Source organism: Canis lupus, chromosome 2 (genome assembly GCF_003254725.2).
Source record: "Canis lupus dingo isolate Sandy chromosome 2, ASM325472v2, whole genome shotgun sequence".
NCBI classification, from domain to species: Eukaryota; Metazoa; Chordata; class Mammalia; order Carnivora; family Canidae; genus Canis; species Canis lupus.
In genome coordinates this window covers 36,091,973-36,114,343 of record NC_064244.1, presented here as the reverse complement: position 1 = coordinate 36,114,343, position 22,371 = coordinate 36,091,973, and the positions used below count along the sequence as shown (strand labels likewise).

The window sequence follows — 22,371 nt, the reverse complement described above, 5'->3', positions numbered from 1 at the left end:
GTCTGCCTGTGGCAGGTGCTGAGTAGAAGTGATTGGAGTCTTGAGGATGATACCTTCATCTCCCTCAAATAATATTTGATCCTGGAAGCCAAGGGATGGTTTATTTTCAGTGACCTGCGGATTCTTGAGGATTAGAAGGATTCTAAATGAAAGAACAGGAGAGAAAGACATTGAACCCACAGGCTCTCTGTCATCCTGGAAAGTCACACACAAACCCATGGAATACACTGAGAATGGTCACGAGTACATGATATTCCATGCTCAAGGAAATGAGAGGAGGGCATCACAGCACATCAGTGGCAAGGGCAAGCCTTAACCAATCACTTAGAAAATTATATTTTTTCAAATATTGCTAAAGTATTAGTAAACTGTTAAAATTAAGTTTGTTCAATCCTAAATCAATAGCACAAGTGGTTGGCAAAATGAAACAAGATACACAGAGAACAATAATCAAGCTAACATCTGTGAACACTCTTTAAAACACAAGTTTTCAAACGTTGGGCTTAGCAGTTTATTTTACTTTTTTTAATTAATTAATTAATTTATTTATTTATTTATTTATGATAGTCACACACAGAGAGAGAGAAAGAGAGAGAGAGGTAGAGACATAGGCAGAGGGAGAAGCAGGCTCCATGCACTGGGAGCCCGACGTGGGACTCAATCCCGGGTCTCCAGGATCGCGCCCTGGGCCAAAGGCAGGCGCTAAACTGCTGCGCCACCCAGGGATCCCGGGCTTAGCAGTTTATATGAGTGATCACTGAACACAGCAATTCTGTGCAGTAGCTAAGGGGGCCCCATCCTGCAGATGGGGAAACTGAGGCTCTGTGAGACTGAGTGAGTACTTTGCTTGTGAGTATCCAGCCAGGACTAAATTGGACTCTAGTAGTATGTTGGTAAATCAGCTGTCAGAGAGAAGGAAGGAAGGAAGGAAGGAAGGAAGGAAGGAAGGAAGGAAGGAAGGAAGGGAGGGAGGGAGGGAGGAAGAAGAGAGAAAACAAAAGAAAAAAGAAATGAGAGAAAACAGCCCAGATTTATACTATTTTCTAAGTTCTGTGGTGTAAACACTCTCATACAAGGGTTGATTTCAAGCTTTACTAACCAGCTTCCAAAATTCCTGAGTATTTAAAAATTGGCTTTTACAAATCTGTAGGAACCATCTCCTGCACACACGGTCGAGTCCACCCCACGGCCACATCCACAATTTGCTGCCAACTTTGGAAGATGAGATTTCAGCTCATGGAACAAAACAGGCCTGAGAGCAGCACACCAACATGCTAGCCCCACCAGTCAGCCCAGCTTGCATTCCTACCCCAGACCTGGTACAGATCACTGAGGGTGGAGAAAGGGAGAAAAGACAGAAGAACACTCTGTCTCCTTTTCTTCAAGCAAACCTTCCTTCACTGGAGGGTATGACTTGGGTTCCTGCCAAACTGGCACTTCTTGGCAGAAATAATAAAACCTTGGATTCTTTTTTAAACCCCACAAACTTTTGTCTCAGAGAGATAAATAGGTCAAACTTGAGACTAAAAGATCTGACCCTTTTTTGAGATCCTTAAATCCTCAAATATGGCCTTTGAAGAAGTAAGAAAGTGTCTTCTACAAGTTGGGGAAAATGTCTGGGTCTGCTTTCAACCAAGGGTAGGATATTCCAGCCTAATTTGCACTCATATAAAATACATTTAGGCTCTTGGTTTAGCCTCTCTGTTAATACCGGCAGGATCCCACCTTCTAATTAGGCCTTCTGATAACATGTTTCCACTAGAGGCTCCTAAAGGAGGGATTGGCCTGGCATTCAATCAACAAATACGAGGAGAACGAAATTACATGCAGGCATGTGCTAAATGCAGGGCCTAGAAAAAAAGGCATAGCTTTTATTCCAGAGCTTCAGAGACTAGTGAAAGAGACAATCAGGTAACCTTAGTTAAATTATATTCCTTCCCTTGTTCGACAAATATTTATCAAGGGCCCATTAGATACCGGCATTTTGCCAGGTACTGGGGATACCATGGTGAGCAAGACAGATTGGTTTGTACTCTTGTGGAGCTGGCGGTCCAGTCATAAAAGGAGACGTTAATTAAATAATCACAAGAATGAATGTGTGATTAAAAAATGAAGTGAGAGCTCTGAGGAAATGTTAAATGGTCCTACGAGAACTGGAGGCAACTGACACAGTTAAAGAAAGTCAGCAAAGCCTTCCATGAAGGCTTTGAACTAAGACTTGAACTAAAACGTCGGAGTTAACCAGACAAGTGGGGGAGAGGGAAAGGGAGGAACAGTGCTCTAGAGAGAGGGAACAGTGCAGGCAAAGATCCTACGGTGAACAGGAGTGCGGTGGTTTCAGGGGAATGGAAGGCCAGTTTGGGGAAAAAGCATGGTGGGTGGTAAGGCAGGGGAGGAAGCCAAGGCTGGTCCTCAGAGCACTATAGGCCCTATTAAGGACTTAGAACTTTTATTTTAGGGATGTCTGGGTGGCTCAGTGGTTGAGCGTCTGCCTTTGGCTCAGGTCATGATCCTGGGGTCCTGGGATCAAGTCCCACATTGGGCTCCTTACAGGGAGCCTGCTTTTCCCTCTGACTATGCCTCTGTCTGTCTGTGTCTCTCATGAATAAATAAATAAAATCTTTTTTTTTTTTTAAGAACTTTTACTTTAAAGCAAATGGTTAGTTTTATTTCTTTTTTGTCACTGAAATATAGATGACGTACAACATTATATTAGTTCTAGGGGTGCGATACACTTATACATATTATGAAATGGTAGAGATAAGGCCTTAGTCTGCACCCAAGCACTGGAAGACACTGAATGGTCAGTGGGAAATATTTGTGGCAATTACAGCCAGGGCTTTCATAGGGTAAATGAAGAGCTACTGTAAGAACATACAGGGAGCTAACATTGGTGTATGTGGTGTGGAGGAAGAGGAGGGAGGCTAGGGCTGGGGGGTGCACTTTTATCGGCTTTCTGGAGGAGGAAATATATTAGATGAATTTTTGAAGGATGAGTATGACCTAGCCAGGCCACGGTGGAAGGTGGAGGGAGAGAGAGAGCAAGAAAAACTTCTGAGTGAGTGTGAGGGTGTGGGGGTGATTGCAAGAAGAACAAGCCAATAAGAGACAAGGCAACAGAGTTAGGCAGGGACCCAATGATGAATGCCTCACGGGTCATGGTGGAGTCTGGGTTTTATCCTCATGGCAGCAGAAAACCCACTGACACAGACAAAGATTCTCAGCAGGAGAATGATGATCAGACACATGCCCCTAGCAGCAGAGTCCAAAGTGGGTTGGAAGGTTGCAATGCTGTAGAAGGCAGACCCCGTCTGCCTGCCTTAGCAGCCCAGGTGAGACAAGGTGTTGCATCTGTAGGGAGCAACCACAGTGTAGATGGAGAAGAGAGGATGATTTTAAGAGACATTAAAAAGGTACAGTTGAGTAGGCTTTGTCACCAGGGGATGAGTAGGAGTGACTTCTGCTCTACCCACAGAACATTCTGAACAGAATGGATTCTTCTACTTAAAGGGGGCAGGGTTCCCTTGGTTGCTCACCCAAATAAGCTTGTGAATTGTGCATTTCAATCTACACCCTTATTAATATTTTCTGTGTGTTTGCTTTAACATTTGTGACAGAAAGGTACTCAAGTCTCCCACCAAACCATGGTGGATTTGCCAAGCTTTCTTCACATTTTTGTTAATTTTTGTTTCATATGTTCTGAGGCTATGTCATTAAGTATACATAAGTTTAAAGTTTTTATATCTTTCTGTTGAATTATTCCACTTATCATTATGCAGTGATCTCTTTTACTGTTGATCATTCTTTTTGCCCTAGACCTAATTTCTCTGATATTAACATAGCCACATCAATTTTTACTTCTTATTAACACTGGTATCTATTTTTCATCTTTTTGCTTTTAACCTTTCTGTGTCCTTATGTTTTAAATATGTCTCTTGTAATCAGAGTGTAGGTAGAATTTTTAAAAATCCAGTAGCTAGTACATTTAGCCCATTTACATTTTATCATGATTATAAATATATTTGGATTTATTTCTGCCACCTAATTTTGAGCACTGTTTTAAATTTTCTATTCTTTTTCTGGATTCCTTTGGATAAGTAGTTTTTTGTTTTGTTTTGTTTTGTTTTAACCTTGTTTCCCTTATCCCTAACAGTTGCTGGTTGAAATCACTGCATTCTATTTCCTTTCTTTCAGTAGTTACTCTTAACATTTATATGCATTTAATATTTAACTCAACAGAATCTAAGGTTAATTACTATCTCTAAGAGTTAATGCTTTTGGATGATGCCATTGATAGAAACTTACAGCCTATTTGGAACCAAAGGTGAGAGCTATTATACATACACTTAGTTGGAGGACATATACCCAATAATCAGCTTTATCAGATGCCTATACATCTACTTTTGGTGGCATTATACATTTTGTAAAATATTCTCTTTCATGGGTATCCTGCATTACTAAAGCAGTGACAGGAGTTTAAAAAAATACATCAGTGTTTGCTTTTCCTTGATTCTTAGAACCTAACATTTTTCCTGCTCGCTTGACTACCAGGACCAAACTGAGCACAAACGTCTCCTAAATAGTGGACTTCATAAATGTCACTTCAACAACTGTCCATAAGCTGAGAACTGAGTCTGAAATGGTAACCCGGCTTCTCTCTTACATAACCATACCTTACCTTTACCTCCTTCACCCTCCCTGCTATGTTTGTGGCCTAAGTGATGGGGAAGGAGCTAAACTAATTTCTCCCAAACATGAGAGGGAATGAAAAACTCTATCTGCATATCAACTGGAAAATTATTTCAAATCTAGCATTCAATGGCCATTGACCTAGACCACACCAGGCTTCAACTAGCTCAAGATAACCAGTTATTCATATCTCTTATAGGTCGGGTCACATTTTTGTACTTTCCAAGTGTTACAAATACTGTGCCCATTAACCCTTCAGACAACTCTGTGAGGGTAGACAGGATGGGGATGATTGGAGGAAACATCTCAGAAGGAGTGAATGACTTGCCTAGGTTCCCAAAGTCAACTTGTGCATAGCTGGGGCTGCATGGTGTTCCTCACTATCTCAGATTGAAAAGTGACTGTTGTGTTGCAGGGCAAGACTGTATATTTATCATCCTGTTCATGTGTCAGAGTTCAAGTTCTCTTTGAGCAGCTACAGATGACAAAATATGCCAGCCTTAGCACAGATATTCCAAAAAGCTTCATGTTGCCCTCACTTTGGTGTCACTGAGAAGTCAAAAAATCTTCTGCCTTTCCCTAAATCTCACCAGTGCCCCAAATCTCAAAAGGCTGGGCTTAGCACACAGTGATGACATGAAGTCTACTGGGCTTGATATTTTCCAGCTCCCAACAAATATACACAGATAACCTCCACCCCTGACAGCCAACAAAAAAATCATAACAAGAAGCAGAATTATAAATTTCTATTACACTTAATGCCTGATTTCATGTAGTTAATGGATTCATTTATTAGAGCAATTTGTGAAAATCCCCAAGGGCCCATGAAAGCTGTTGCTTAATGGTTCCTTACTCTCATCTTTAAACAAATACTGAATAGGCAAGGAACTTAGCACTATCTACTGCTTAGAATATAGGTAAGTGTAAATAAAGCCAAAAACATAAGGGCTTTTTGTGCCTCTGGGGTTTCCTTCAGCAACAAAAAGGGATTTCATTTTCTGTATGTTTCAGCTGATTCATAAATCCCACTGCCACAGCCTATCAGCTTCATGTTGACTCAGGCTGATTTTCAGGAGTCACTATGTTCTCCCTTAACTTTCCAGCTTTTCACCCTGTGAACTGCAGGATGATGGGAGCAATTGAAGTCAGTGTGCCCCCCATCATTGTCCCTCTTACTGGGGGGAACAGGCAGAGAACAGAGTCGTAGCTTTATAACTGCAGGGTGTATGTGATGGGGAGGAGAGGGATACCTGAGGACCTGCTGGCCTCTGGCCAAGGTTGTTCAGCTGGGGAGATCTCCGTAATGATGAAGCCCAGGCTGCGTGGCTTATACATTGACTTATACATACATGAGAATGTGAGCATTAGGACATCCTTAGCCAGAGCTGCTGCCTCCAACCCCAGGAGCCTCAGGAGTATCTGTTTCCTCTTCGTATTAAGGGGACAGAAGCAACGGTGCAAATGCATAGTGCCAAATCCATACCCAACACTTAGAAAACAACACAACGGAGAACCCTCACTGGTGCTGGATCTAGAAGGGAAGCCATCTTTGCCACCCACATGGTCAGGGGCACACAGAGACTTCCCCTTGAGGAAATCCACGGACAACAACAAACAGAATCCTGTCCACCAAAGGCTGACAATACAAATGACTATCTGTACAGTTAAATGGCAACCACCAGTCTCTAGTTATTATCTCCTGTACCAAATTAAGTATACAACTTAGCAAAGGTTTTTTTTTTTCTTGGGGGGAAGAAAAACAAAAAATATTTATTATCTCTTAGCTGTACTTCAAGGCACGGGAATCTGATCACTGTTGCATGTTAATGGAGAGGTGATGGGTGAAGATGTCCAAGTTTGGAAGAATTAAACTGCTTTATATCAGAAGGGGATCCAGAAGTGAGTGGAGTGAGGAAGTAGAATGAGAGAAAGATTGAGAGGGTGGGTGAAAAAGGGCTGAGCAAAAAGGTAGAAAGAGAAACCGTGAGAGGGAGAGGTGGGCCCACAGATATAGAGACTTGTGGATTAATGAGAAGGGTTTGGAAGAGTGTGGATTTGGAAAATGTGCCCCACAAGTTAAAGTGTGGATGTAAAAAACATTTTCAATCTGTTACTCTATTATCTGAAAAGAGCTGGACAGAGTTTCAACATATGTGAAGGGGATATTTGGGATGGCCTGACTCTAAATATAATTTATGTACCATATGCAAAATTCTCCTTGGGGGTCGTTGGAGAGACTGCAAAGCAAAGCTGAAACAAGGGACTGTGATTTGTCCCTGGGACTGTAGACTGAAGACATGGACACAGACATTAAAATGCCTGGAGCAAAAGAAACAAATAGAGGCTTCCAGCATGAACCCTACTGCCAAAGTCACTAGGACAAATTATTCAGATTGTTGCCTTGATTTATGATGGAAGTGTTTTCCATGAAAGCAGCTTTATGAGGCTGCCCTGGGGACAGTTAGGTGGATGAATTGATGGATGGATGGATGGATGGATGGATGGACAGATGGAGGGATGTATGGACAGATGTATGAATCAATGGAAGGATGGATAGATGAATGGAGTGAGGCAGAGATGGATGGTTAGTACAGGGCATGCAGGAGGCTGGTGGGCCTGCTCTGAAGTTCACAGTGCTCCCTAAAGTCTGGTGATGTGGGGGTCTCCTGGGGAATGAGGACTTACCTGGAGTCCTGCTTCAAGGTTGACATGAGGACAAAAGTTGGTGGTGACAGCCAACATCTGGGTCACAGATTAATAACTTAATGAATAAAAAGCTCATGGGGGCAGATGTATGTGCCAGACAAGAGGTAAAAATCCCAATTGCAGCAATGATACTGCAGTTTCATTGAAGTCACTTCACTGAGGGCAAGTGATGGCTCTGTTTCAACACACTCCTTTTGAGGCTCAGCACCACCAAGTAGAAGCTGTTGACCTTGGAGAGGCCATCAAACATCTATAAGCTTCTGTGTCATTTTAGAAAAAATGGAGATACTATGAATGTCTGCCTCAAAGAGTAATAAAGAAGGTTACATGAGCTAACCTGTACCCAGAATATGTCAGTGATGATGATCATGATTATTGTAAGGCCACTTGATGATCATTATGTACAGTCAGCACTTACTCACTCTGGTAAGGAAGCTCCCACAGCAGTTTCCTAGCTCCTCTTCTCCTCTTCCTTGCGTAGCCCTGTAGTCACCAGTGCTTTGTTCTCCTAAGTGGTGAGACAAGAAGATGTTTTAGAAGTCTAACATTCATTAGTTTAGCATTTTAAAACTGAGCCTTGTGTCACTGATGCATTTTTACACTGATAATATAAATTTCTACAGAGTGTGTATATACAATATTAGAGGATCATAATGTATAATCTGGTGGCATCTGTGTCAGAATAACTATGTCTCTCTAGAAGATACGTAGGATGAAGATGGCCTCTGTACAAGGGACAGACCCACATTCTCTGTGTGAAATGAGGACGTAGGGGGAGCTGGGGAAGCATAACTGGTAGATGCTTCATAACGATTGGTCTCATAAAACCTCCTTTGGTAGAGTGTCTGCCCTTTAGATCCCCACATAACATGGGCCAAGTGCTTGTTCCCCACTCTGGTTCTGCTCCCACCAGCAAAGCCTTTACACATTAACCCGAGGCTGTCCCTATTGTGGGTGGTCTGAAAGACCTCCATCCCTTTTCCTAGGGGTCCCAAACACTCAGGTTCTCGGAGCTATCTGCGTACATGGGGCCGGCAGTCCCCCAGCCAAAACTGTGGGAGGATGGAGAGCAAAACCTCAGTGCCGGCCTCTCGGCTTTTGTGGGTTTCAGCCAGTGCCCAGGTGTTATTTTAGTGCAACTTCAGTGTTTAATTTGAGGATATGTGTGGATCAGAAGGAGGGACCAAGACATTATTTTTTTTTCCCTTGCCCAAGTGATTAAATTTGAAATTCTAAAAAATGCACAGCCTGGACCAAAGCTGTGTCCAATTGGGAAGTGAGAAACGTCCTGAAAATCCCTCCCATGCCAGAGACCTTTCTTCCTTAACCGCTGCCCACCACCCAGGCCTGTTTCCTGTGGCCATCACCTGGGCAGTCTGTGGTTACTCCCCGACTCAGAACCCTGAGCGCTGAGGCTCTCCTTCCCTTCTTGAAAGGGTACGCGGCACCTTTGCCAGTGGGACATTCTACAAGGTTGTTTAATTTCTTCCAGCCTTGAAAGCACCATAACCAGCAGCTGCAGAGCCATGGCTGAAGGGGAAATCACAACCTTCACTGCCCTGACGGAGAAGTTTAATCTGCCTCCGGGGAATTACATGAAGCCCAAACTCCTCTACTGTAGCAACGGGGGCCACTTCCTGAGGATCCTTCCAGATGGCACAGTGGATGGGACAAGGGACAGGAGCGACCAGCACAGTAAGCACCCATCTCTCTTGTGGCCTCCTGCCTTCCTGCTGTCTTCCTTAGTCAAGGATGCAAGAAGGGAGGATGTGTACCTATGGGTACCCTTTTTCTGCATGACACACTCAGAGGCAGGGTGATATAAATGTGCACAGGGTCTAGGTTTGGATAATAACACACTGTGAGAGCTACAGTCTACCTAAAGGGGTCCTATTTCAAGGTTTTAAAAGGACTATCTGTTGACCTAACACAACTGCTTTGAGATCTGATATGGCCGCCAGCGTTCAACTGTTCTGGGTTTCTGTAACTAGTGAAGAAAGTCCTGGCTCCCAAGGCTGGTGAGGGCCCCGCCTGCTCTCTGACAGGAAGAGCCACATGGGGCAGGGGCAGTGAACCCTACACAAAGACATGGGCTCAGTTTCATGTTAACGGACTCTCCAGGTTATGTTTCCACTGGGCTTGATTTGTGAAATCCTAGTTCATAATCATAGTCTTACACATCATAAATTATGCAGCTTTCGCTTGGCCTATCATGCAGATGTGGTTGTGGTGACTGGGAGGGGTAAAGTCATTCTCCAGACCTTATAGAAGCGGGAGGGCGGGAGCAATGAGAGCCAAATGCTGACTATCTCTTCCAGGCTTTCCTGCCAGCTCAGCTCTCAGATGGTGTTGATAAATGGAGGTATGACTTTAGAGAAAAGAATCTTCTTGACTATCTAGGAACAAAAATCTCTTCCTCCTGCTTTAGTACTTCTCACAGTGGTGTGTACATTTGATATTAGGGGTCTGGGTCCTATCGTGACATTATCAGGGATTCCCTGAGCACCACTGAAGCATTAGCTGTTATAGAGAAGCCAAAAGTCAGAACTGGTTCTTGCTTAAAGGGTTAGTGATCTAAGGGTAAAGCACACTGTGAATCAAAAGAAGAAATGCATACGGGAAACCAGGAGATAGATAATAATAGCAGAGATAGTAAGTGAGGTTCTATAGAACAGGCTTTAAATGGAATGCAAACTACTGACCTTGATGGTTTATATACCAAACAGTCTTAATTATTCATGTAATATGCACCAAAGGTTGCAGACTGGAAGCACAAATGACCACCTCAGTGGTGCTCATTCTACTCTTAGATGCAAAGGCCATGGGGTGGAGAAGCCACCATTTATGGATTAGAAGGCATTGTCTCTTCCTTCCCACTCACCAGGCATACCCTTGAGAAACGGAGGAGGAAGGCTGATGTTGGGGCTTGCAGCTGCAGGGTTACGTTTTCAGGGGGTTTTGTTTTGATGGCTTATCTTCCAATCGGCCTAGAGAATGCCTTATACTTGATGATGAAAACTAGGTACCAGAGTGAGGCAAAAAAGACTCCATTTAGTACATTAAACAAATATATCTAAGTAACATTTACTGCAAATAAATGGACTTAGATTGTAGTCCATTGTGTGAGGCAAGCTACACAATTCATGTAATCTGCCCCCACACCACAAGGCAAAGAAGCTTTAATTCCTTTGGAATTTTAAATGTTTCTTATAAGTCTCACCCATTTTCTGAACCAATGGGAATGCTCTCTGATGCTCAGAATCTCAAGGGAAAGAACCATGATGATGCGTTCCTCAGGGTTAGACTGGCTTTTCTGAGAAATCTTGAATTCTGGGAAAACAAGACACTACAATTAGGACTTCCAAGTACTGGAATTTCTGTACAAATGGCATGTGATTTCATTGTTGTCATCCCATCATTAACATTATCGATTGCATTCTGGGTATGTAACATTGGGACAACTTCTGCAAGTGCTGTGAATTCAGCCGCCTGACCTAAGATGTCAAGAACCCTTGGAACTCAGCACAAGAAGGCCATTAGAGTGGGTGTGAGGAGGTCTACATCCAAGTAATGCTGGATCGACTATTTGCCAAGTGAACCTGGGCTAATTATGTAATCTTCCTGGCCTCACTTTTCTCACTTGTAAGATAAGACTAATACTCATTTGCCTCACTGGTTTCTTAGGAGGATTAAACGAGATAATTGAAGAAGAAAGTCCCCAGCACAGTGCCTGGCTCAGGGTAACAACAGATCAGTACAATATTGCTGTTGTCATCATATCTTCATCATCATCATATCCGGACTTCCATATATTCAACCCAGCCTGTTGAAATACAGTATAGTATTTGAGGACCTTCACTTCATCTTTTCTATAACATTATCTCCCAGGAAGGTCAAGGGTCTAGATTCACATTTTGATTCAGGGCCTCTCTGGCAACATTCAGAGTTGTGTTGGCTTATTTATTTACTCTAGAACTAAGAACAAGGCCCAAGGAGGACAGAAATCAGAGTAAGGTGGGATGAGTGAGCAGAAATCCATCTCTGTATTTGTCAATACCAGAAAAACAGGATAATCCACATACTCTCTGCAGACTAAGGGAGGCCCTAGATTTAGAGTCAGAAAGCTTGAGTTCATATTCCTGCACTGTCACTTTCTAACTGGAACAGCACTGAACAATGACCATTCTCCCCATTTTGCATAAAATGTTCTGCAAAATAAGTGTCAAGTTCCTCAGCCTAAGGACCCTTCCAGTCACCCCTCCTGTCTAGCACTCTAGATGTCTCCAGTGTTCCCAACCGTCTAATCTTGGGGAAAATATTGATATTCAGCTTTCTCACCTGGAGAATGGGAATAATAACACTGTCCTGGGTGTCTGACAGGCTGAAAAGTCTTAAAAGATCCTGCAGGCAGGAGGACTCCCGGGCATGGATGGACCCACTGAGTGTAGTTCTGTCGCCCTCTGCTGCCCAGTAGCGGTACTGCCACATACACTCTTCATTTCAAGGGTTATTCTGAATCCGAGTCCATCTGGAAGGCGCACAGGGTGGAGAGTGGATGACCCTGGCTGATTAGCACAGTCTGGTGAGAGGACGGTTTCTATTCCTAGATCATTAGTTTGAGCATGACTTGAGATTGTAGTCACAGGTACAGAGCCATACTCTTAAGACTAATGCCAGGAAGAATATTTCTAAAACCCAATCAAATATTGAAATAAATCTACATAAATTATACAAAATAGAACTGCATGCCTTCCAGCTCTACAAGGCAAAAAATAACTCTTCACAGCTTCTCTTTGTCTACAACCTGCGGATCTGCCATGGGCAAAACTAGGATGTTTTCAAAACTTATCGTCTTCCTAATTCCAGGAGAGTAAGTTTCTAAGTACTTAACACAAGGCCTTTTTTGGAGTGGTATGAATCTATGACAGGTGCTTGTATGCAGCTTGTATGGATTGCAACGTAGACCTGTGTAAAACGGCCCCACTGGTAAGAATCTCTCACCAGTAGGGAAGATGTTTTTGGTTTGCTCTTCATAACTCCCCAAATCATGGCTGTAGGCAATCATCGATACAGACTGTGGCCATCTGTTACAACGCCATTCTAGGAAAGCCAGGCAACATCAGGGTAAGAGCTGCAGACCACGAGCCAAGGCAATGGATGTTAAGTTGCAAGAATATTCATGGTGACTCCTGTGGCTTCCCTTTGGGGCATGGGTAGATGGTGGCATCACCTTGAGAGGGAGGCTCCTGGAAGAGGAACAGGCAAAGGGAAAGATGACCCGTTCCATTTTGGATACAGATTTGAGGAGTTCCTCTTGTACCATCCATATCTCCTTGCAGTTATAATTAAACTTATCCATGTGGTTACTTAATGGTTTTCTCCCCCACTAGGCTCCCTGAGGATGGGGACTTTGACTCTTATAGCTCAACAATGCAATTTTGTGTCTAGTACATTGACTGGTACTTGGTATAATGCCCAATAAATATTAATTTGATGAGTGAATGAATTATATTGGTGGCAGATAAATTCAAAGTCAACAATATATTGTAGATACCTATCGAACACCTGGGGAAGTGACTTCACAGGCCTCAGTTTCTTCATTTTAAAAACAGTTCCCATGCCAAAGAAAAATAGGGACCTTAAAAATGTCATATACACTACCAGGCACATAGTGGGTGCTCAAATAATGTTATTTATCATCACCATCACTCCTAGACTGACTTGACTTTCTTCCTATAACCACGTGATCTCTGCGGTCTGATAAGTTAAATGAATGTTAGCCTTGCTCACTGGATTTAGTGTTACTCTTCATCTCGGTGTCGCCGGGACTGTCTAGGTTTGAAGCTCTCAAGTCCTGGAATGTAGGAGAAATGTGCCCAGGCCCTGGCCCAGCCAGCCCTGGCCTGTCTAACTTCTCTGCTGGAGAGAGCTGTTGTGGGCAAAATAAGGAGGGGCTCCACGTTTGATTCTGCTCTTCCTGCTGGAATTTCCTCTCAGGCAAAAGGGGACATGATTTGTTCCTCAATAGGATGAATACCTGAATAGTAACTGGAGAAGAACAAGTTCACAGCATCCCAAATCTGCAGCCTCCTCGGTGGCCACACCCCCTTGCCTGCCCAAGCACACAAGAGGCTATGTGGGGAGCAGGATTCCTGGCACTGCTCACCGCACAAATGGAAATGTTCCTGAGCAAAGTGTGTGCCAATCAAATATTTATAAATCAAACCACATCCTAAAGGCACTAAAGGGAGTTCACTGGTCAAAGGAATGGTACTTTGCACTCTTTATAAGGAGCAGACTCCTCTTCAGTGAAATCCCTCCCGCCTCCTTGTTTTGGGGCAGTCCAGACTTCCAGTGTCTAGTGTGCTATGGCTCGGCATCTCATGGTAAAGGCGCTTTGCTCCCCACCAGCATGGGCTGAAAGTCAAGACGGCTTTCCAGATCACCAAGGTGGGCAGAACTGGGCCCTGTTGGCAGAAGCCAGAGAGCCAGGCAGGTCGGCAGCAGACTGCTCCCTTCTGCAGGGTGCTCCCACATCGGTGGGTTGTGATGCCAGAGGACTCTCTGCCCTTTCTCCCCTCACTCCTTATCTGGTTATACAGAAGAGATTCTTCTAGATAGACTTCTTTTTCATAATATCACACAGGCCATGGACTACATTAAAATTTTCCAGGCATCTTTTTTTCAGACCCTAAAGCAGAAGCAGACACCTTTACACATTCTAAGAAAAGTCTTTTTCATATATATATGTATTCCAAACCACTGGAATTTTTTTCCATAAACTCATTTTTTTTCTTCTCCATCTTTCTCTAATGTTTTATGGAGCCCAACTTGTGGCTACGTTTTAATTATAAATGCCACTGACATAAAACAACCTCACCGAGTTCTGAATGAGGCTGACCTCACTTTGGGTAAACACGGCAAAGGACAGGAAGTCTCCAACCCAGAATAAACTAGGCACGTAATCTCTTTTGGCCTCTCTTTGGAGAGCAGAGGTGGGAAGCAGGTTTAAAGGCCATGGACGTGCTACAGAAGCAGAACCTCCCTCTGCACTCATCTGTCCCCTGAATGCACCAGTTGTAATCTTATCTTTAAAAATTTCTAGGGCAGGAGAGGACGATGCTATGATGGCTGGGGGCTTGGAACCACGGTGCGGCGCTCCAAAGCTCCCTTCAGCTTGGCAGTGGCAGGCTCATAAGACCTTTTCCTTCTTTCTATCCTTGGAAAGTAAGAATCATGTATCTTACTGTGAATAAGGTGCTGCTAAGAGCTAATGAAGGCACTGTGGAGAAGAGAAAACCAAAGATACAGACAGAATTCTCCAGGAAAAAAAGGTAGACTGCCTAGGTAGGGGCTGCTATATCCACCCAAAAGCTCTGGGTTCACCTTTATGCAGGTTCCTCCAAGTAAAAAGATCCGTGAAGGGATCCAAACTAGAAGCACAGGGCAGGGAAAAGCACGACCCACAAAGGTGGAAATTACGTTTCATTATTTTGACATTTATTTTTGATCAATGGGCCACTCCTAAACCAGCACACCCTTACGCATTTCCTAGTCAAGAAGCAGGACTCTGGATTCTACTGGGGACATGATGGTCACAAACCCACCAAGCAAACACTTACAATCTTCTTATAGCACCTTTTTTTGATAAGGCTTTATAAATCTGAATTTCTCTCGGAAACATAGGTGTATCTAGAGGAGCTTTTAAAAATCTGCTGGTGAGGGGAGGAGAAGAGGGTGACTGAGGGGAGAGAAGGCAGGAGCCCCAGGCAGAAGCAGAGCCTCTGTGCCTATGCAGGCCGTGGAGGCTATAAGAACTGGTGACCTGGGATCCCTGGGTGGCGCAGCGGTTTGGCGCCTGCCTTTGGCCCAGGGCGTGATCCTGGAGACCCGGGATAGAGTCCCACATCGGGCTCCCAGTGCATGGAGCCTGCTTCTGCCTCTGCCTATGTCTCTGCCTCTCTCTCTCTCTCTCTCTCTGTGTGACTATCATAAATAAAAATTAATAAAACAAACAAACAAACCAAAATCTGGTGACCAAACAAAGAAATTTAAAAATAAAGAAATAAAATAGCAATTAAAAAGAACTTTTTTATTTAAAGATTTTATTTATTTATTCCTAAGAGACACACACAGAGAAAGAGAGAGAGAGAGAGAGAGAGAGGCAGAGACATAGGCAGAGGGAGAAGCAGGCTCCATGCAGGGAGGCTGATGTGGGACTCGATCCCAGGACTCCAGGATCATGCCCTGGGCTGAAGGCATGAGCCAAATGGCTGAGCCACCCAGGCGTCCCTTAAAAAATTTTTTAAAGAAAAATTGCTTCCATTTCTTCTGCTAAGTCAAAAGTGCCTATTCCCATTTCAGAACTGTGGAACAGTAAGTACTCCATGGACTAAATGACTTGTCTCATTTTTCAAAAAGCACTTGCCCTTTCATCTTCAGGACCTTCCTGTCACAGATAGCAAGTCCTAAATTCCCTGCATGAGATAAAGAAATGCTGTTCCTTCCCTTTTGCTCAGGTGTTAGTTAACCTGGTAGAAGGTGCTGGCAGGAACTGAGCAGAGAATCTGTGGCCCTAGGGCCCTCTCAGCCCTGTCCTGCCTCATCAGCTTTCCTGGCTCCCTATCATCTGTCAAGAAGAACACCTTCCTGGATACCCGTGTTCGGGTCTACACAGTGCCTGGATCAAGCCTGAGCTGGGTTGTGGAGCATCACAGGAGCGGTCAGGAGCAAGAAACAGGAGCCTTGGCCGGCTCTGATTGCCTGTTGACTAAGAGCAGAGCCTTATACATCAACTATTGCCCCGAAAAGGAGAGGTCACAGTCACCAGCAGCCCCATCACCTAGACGGACCCAGAGTCAACTGGTGGCCGGGCTTGCCTCAGAATTGTGTTTTTAAAGAAATGAAGAGCTGGGACAAAGGGCAAGTTCCTCCCACTGCCCTCCTCCTCATCCTCCCCAGAGCAGCAACTGGTATGAGTTTGGTCTGACTCTACTGCACAGTTTCTCATTTTACTCCCTCTATATGCATGACCTATGCAGTTCTGTGTTTTTTACAGAATTTCATCAAAGATTTGCTATCAGTATTCTTTGCAATTTGCTTTTTTTTTAATGATACATTATTTTCTGCTTTTCTTTGAAAAAGAATATATATGTATCTTCTATCTCTCTAATACATACGTGTAGCCACTCTATGTCCTAATACCTAATGCAGACATAGGAGAGAGAAAGAGAGTTTCTGTTGTAGCTGTTGCCCTTGTGTTGGCCTTTAGCTTGACAGCGCTGGGTTTCAGTAGCGTGGGTCTAGACCTCCGCGCCTCCCCCTCCCACCCCCCCCCCCCCGGTCGAGCCCCCCCCCCCCCCCCCCGCCCCTCCTCGCCCCTCCTGGGCAGCAGCTGCCGAGCCTGCAGCTTCGGGGACCGGGGTGGGGGGTGAAGTGACTCCGGGGAGCGGGACACCTCGGCGGTTCCACGAGCGCCCCGGCTGGGTGTTACTCCTTCCTGCCAGGCCCGCTCGCAGAGGATATATGTTTAGGAAACCCAGCCAGAAAGAAATCCAGTGAAAATGAGCTATGAAACTTGGACATCCTGGAGAAATAATATTTACAGAGGAAACTCTTGAGACGAACTCTCACCAGTGCGACAGCCCTGGTGCTGGGCCCCACGGCCCAGGGCCGAGTCCGGCCCAGCCGCTCTGGCTTGTGTTTACCTCGGTGAGGCCCTCCCCGGCCAAGATGGGAGGCCGCAGACTGCAAAGGGGACTCTACCTACACCCCCTCCCCCCAGAAAGACAAATGGAGACTGTGTAAGACACAGAAGAGAACTAGGAAATGAAAAGCTCTCTAAAAAACCCTCCTTGCCGATAATGATGTGTCAGTGTAGGTTCATCAGCTGTGACAAATGTACCACTGTGACAGGGTGTTGATAGGGAGGGATTGCACACGTATGGCAGCAGGGAATATATGGGAAATCACTGCACCTTCCCTTCATTTTTGCTGTGAACCTTAAACTGCTCTAAAATATAAAGTCTATTTAAAAAAAATCTTCCTTGAGTACACACAAGGACCTGTCCTTTGGGATTTCCGCAGTTCCTATAACATATTTGAATAAATACCTACATAATGGGTGGGTAGTTGGAAAAATGTCCCAGGCAACTAACATCACTCCATTCTGTAGCTACAAATGGGATCCTGGATGACCATCCGCCATCTTGTATCTGACCTTGAACAGAAGAAGGTGCAAGAAAAGAGAATCTGGCTGGATTTGGATCCATCTTTCCCATGACTGGAGCCCAAGGTGTTGTATGAAAGAGAAGAAAAAACAGGATACTTGCAATACTCAGAGCTGGACTCTCGTCAAGATGTTTTCTTTCTTTCTTTCTTTCTTTCTTTCTTTCTTTCTTTCTTTCTTTCTTTCTTTCTTCTTTTTTTTAGGTTTATTTATTTATTCATGAGAGACACAGAGAGAGAGGCAGAGAGAGAAGCAGGCTCCATGCAGGGAGCCCAATGCAGGACTCAATCCCAGGACTCCAGGATCATGCCCTGGGCCAAAGGCAGGCTCTAAACTGTTGAGCCACCCAGGGATCCCTCAAGATGTTACTCCTGATCCTAAGTATGATCTTGGGTAAAACAGGCTGTTGGCAAGCTTCAGTCTTCTCACCTATAGGACAAAGCCTCTGTCACCTTCCCCCAGGGAATGCTGGGAAAAGCAGTGAAGTCACTGCAGCTCAGTGGAAATGACAGAAATGGTCCTGGGCCCTCTCCATGCACTAGATCATTTAATCCTCAAAACAAATGCATGAAGCAGATACTATCATCACACAGAAGCCAACAGAGCTACGTACCTTGCCCAGTGATCACACAGCTAATGCATAGCCAAACCAGAATTTGAATTCATGCAGTTTGATTCTGGAACCCACACATGAAATTGATACTGTTTATCCCATGATAGAATCTAGCACAATGCCTGCCACATTGAGGTGATCGATACACAGCCCCTTCCCTCGGTCTCTCTTAAACATGCAGGATTATGCTGAGAAGCTGGCAGAAAAATATATGTAAAGCTTCTCTGAAAACCATCAAATCCAATGAAAATACAGAGCACTAAAAAAAGAAAAAAAATTATTGAGATTTTATTCACGTACCATAGAATTGACCCACTTATGGTGTACAAGTCAACGGTTTTTATATTCACAGAGTTGTGACTATCTCCACAATCAATTTAAGAACATTCATCAACTGCTAAAGAAACCCTGTACCTCTCAACCATAATTCCCCTTTGCTCTCCCCACCGTCCTCCTCAGCCCCTGGCTACCACAAATCCATGTCCTGCCTCTCTGGGTCTGTCCATTCTGGACATTTCATTTCAATAGAACCATAAAATATGTGGTCCTTTGTGACTGGTTTCTTTCGCTTAACATGTTTTCAAGGCTCATCCATGCTGTAGCACATAATAGGACTCCATTCCTTTTTACAGCCAAACAAGATTCTGTTGTGCAGCATTGCTATGGAAGGTATTGACTTGCTTCATAGACTGTCAGAGCTGGGGAAAACAATAGAGACTGAATCCAAAGCCTTCCCATGTTACTGAGAAAGAGTCTGTGGGCTCGAGGTTAAGGAGCCTCTCCGAGGTCACCCCACTGGCTGGTGGGAGATCCTGTAAAGCTCTCAACTTGGTCCTTCTTACTTCACCCCACAAAGCATTACCGGAAAGGTAATTCAAAGTACACAGCTTACTGATGATGGACAGCGGAATCCTCTCTGCAAATGTTAGCCTAGCATCATCCATTCAACAAATATATCTTGGCTGAACTGGAGGGTTAAGCACTGTGTGAGGTGCTGTAGACCCATGGGCGACAGGACAGAGAAGGTCCCTGCTGTGTCTCCCAAGTGTACCTTCTCCCAAGGAGGCAGAAATCAACAAGCAAAAGCCAAAGTGACAAAAACAACTGTGTGCTGTATAAACTGCCACAAAGGAAACCAAGGCCTGAGAAAGATGACGATATGCGATCTAAGGTGGCATTGGCAGGGGCACGGTGTGTATGGACAGCAGTAGGGGACTGGGGTGGGGAAGGCCTCTCTGAGGAGGGGGCATTTAGGCTGGCGCCTGGAGGAGGAGAAGGATGCCTTTGATCGTATCAGGGGGAAGAATGCACAGACAAAGCGTGAAGCGCATGCAAGAATCCTGAGGTGGGAAAGAGCTAGACGTGTAGGGGATGTTAAATGGGTGGGGCAGGGTGCGTGATGAGCGAGCAAGTCGTGTGGTGTGAGGCTAGCGGGGAGGCCCAGATCATGAGGGAGGCCTCCTGGCTTGTTGTCTCATGACTCCCCTCTCGGACTAACCCAAGTCAAGAAGACCCGTGGGAAAGGAGGTCAGTGGCTTCTGCTTTCCTTCCTGTGAATTAGATAAACGCCTGTGACCACAGGGAGCTAGAGGAGACCTGAGTCTCTGTAGCAAACACTCCCAAGAATAAGAGACGTGCATCTTTGGTAAGGGTGAGTAACGATGTATCACTCTTAGGATGAATCAGAAGATAAGGAAAACAGAGGGAAATAAGAAAATATGTCCATATTAATAAGGAAGCGGTTAAGATGATGGTATAGCCACGTAGGAGAACATGGTGCAGCTGACAGAAAGAATGAGGTTAACTCCTTCAGTACTGAACTGGCAAGATCTCCAGTTAGTTGTTAAGTAAGCAAACAAAACAAAACAAGGTACACAGTTGTGTGTGTATCATACCATTTATGTAAAAAAAAAAAAAAAAAAAAAGGCAGGAAGGATAAAATGGATTTGCCCAGATGTGCATAAAGTCTCTCTAGAAGGAGATACGCAAAATATATGTAGGAGGGGTTTATGTGTTCGTCTCGGTCTCTCCTGATCCCTGGAGAATGTGCCCTGGGAGGAAGGACAGGGGTCTCATCTATCCTGTTTACCACTGTACCCCTGCTATTACACATGGGCGGCTGGGAGACAGAGGCAACAGAAGAGAAACTCTTCACATCTCCTCTTCTATGGTTTCCGAGTTCAAAATCTGTGAATGTATTTCTTATTCAAAGAAATAAAACATGAAAACAAGGAAAAGGCGATGAAAGGTCTCCAGCTGCCAACCGAAGCCTGGCGTTCCTTCCAGCCCATGCTGTCCCTCGGCCTCTGACTAGGCTAACCCTTCAGGAGGTCAGCTCGTCCTCCCAGAGAATGGGGTGCTCACTAGTCCTCACTTAGAGTTTCTACCCCTAGTAATAACAATGGCTGTGACAGTCTGGTGAGCAAAGAAATTGTCCAGAGAGTCCAGAGTTAAATTTTGCTTCTCAACTGTGAGCCATCAAAGGACCTCTCTCCAGAGCCACCAGGGGGAGAATGAACAAATGCAGAATCATTGAGTGGGTGTCATAATCCAGCTAGTGGTCCAGCAGTGAGCAAGGCTCCTTAGGGGTATTAATCAGTGTAAAGGGGGAGTTCAACTCAGAGGAACTTAAATCCTTGCTCTCAATCTCAGAATTTCCCAACTTCAACACTACTGACCTTCTGAGCTGAATAGTTCCTTGTTGTGGGGTCGCCCTGAGCACTGAAGAATGTGGCACAGCATCCCTGGCCTCTGCGTACCAAATGCCAGGACCACTACCCTTGCTGCAGCCAGCACAACCCAAAATGCCTCCAGACACGGTCCGATGTCTCCCGGTGAACGGAATCACCCCAGGGTGAGAACCAGTGTTCCCATCCCTGCATCTCCGGGCAACTGCTTTGTCTTCCCAATTAGAAGCTGGGGTTCCCCACTGCCTCTATGCCAGCTGGGCTGCCGCGGAGGCTGGCAGCTGACCGAACTTCATTGTGGGAGAGTTCCCTGAGTTACAGAGGCACCAACCAACCCAACTTCCTGGGAACCTCTCTGTCTGGGAAAAAGAAAGCTATCAGATTTTTAAAAATAACCATCTGCCCCTTGAGAAGCTCCCACGCCTCACAGGCAGGGGCCCTGAATACTCCACCCCCCCATACCCTGGCCCAAGCAGGTTGATAATTAAATCAAACACACCCAGGCTGGCCAGCTGCCCATGCTCCAGCCCCAAGGAAGGCAAATGTGGTGACCTCCATCGGCCAGGAGGGGACAGAGACAGAGGAAGAGCACAAGGGGTCATCCTGCAACACGCAGGGGGATGGTGAGCACACCCACCAGCATCTCTCCTCCTCTCAGGAACCTAATTCCCAAAGGACAGCTTTCTTTGGAGGGCAAAGAAAAAGGAACTGTATTTCTATGTTTTGATTAATTTGAGGCTCATCCTTGAGGGCACGGACAAACGAATGAGCAGAATTTTCCATGGCTGACTGTCCTGGCCGCCAGGCCCTATCGACAAACGTTCAGTGTTTATTTACTTTTGCCCGTGTTATTTTTGTTTCAGTTCAGCTGCAGCTCAGCGCGGAAAGCGTGGGGGAGGTGTATATAAAGAGCACCGAGACTGGCCAGTACTTGGCCATGGACACCGATGGGCTTCTGTACGGCTCAGTAAGTATGAGGCCAACATGCTTCCAGACATGGCCAAAGTTTGAGGTTTCCAGAAATCGTGTTACGTTGAGTAATGCAAACTATAAAGCAACAATTAGTCTCTGTTTGTTATTTTTTCCAGCAGGATTCCCACCCTCCACCTTGCCTTATTTTAGGTTCAGGCATGAAAGAGTTTCTTGTGATAGTCTCTCAAAATACTCGAACTATCACCTAGACACAGAGGAGACATTGATTGAGATTTTAGTAACTCATCAGTCAATCATTGCAGGATACCTATTCCCACTTCATTCATTCATTCCAAAAATATTTCTTTTGAAATGAAAAGAGCACCACCATGAGCACCATGAGCTCATGAGCACCATGAGCACCACCACATGACATTATTGTGTTCTCTATGCTTTTGGCAAAAATTATAGAGCCTAGGTCTAGCATGTCCCATGTCATCCAATGACCATTATCATGGGCCTCCTGTGTCTAAGTG

The 22,371-nt window shown here is 44.8% G+C and overlaps 1 protein-coding gene across 3 annotated transcripts in view; it reads left to right on the top strand.

Moving 5' to 3' along the window:
* Positions 1-22,371, top strand: part of FGF1 (fibroblast growth factor 1) — an 85,821-nt gene that overhangs the window by 56,368 nt on the left and 7,082 nt on the right. For all 3 annotated transcript variants that reach the window (XM_025445542.3, XM_025445544.3, XM_049102137.1), the window contains 2 exons: positions 8,888-9,090; positions 21,787-21,890. In XM_025445542.3, coding sequence (XP_025301327.1) covers positions 8,888-9,090; positions 21,787-21,890 — 307 coding nt within the window. Of the gene's footprint in view, positions 1-8,887; positions 9,091-21,786; positions 21,891-22,371 lie in introns of those variants that run through there.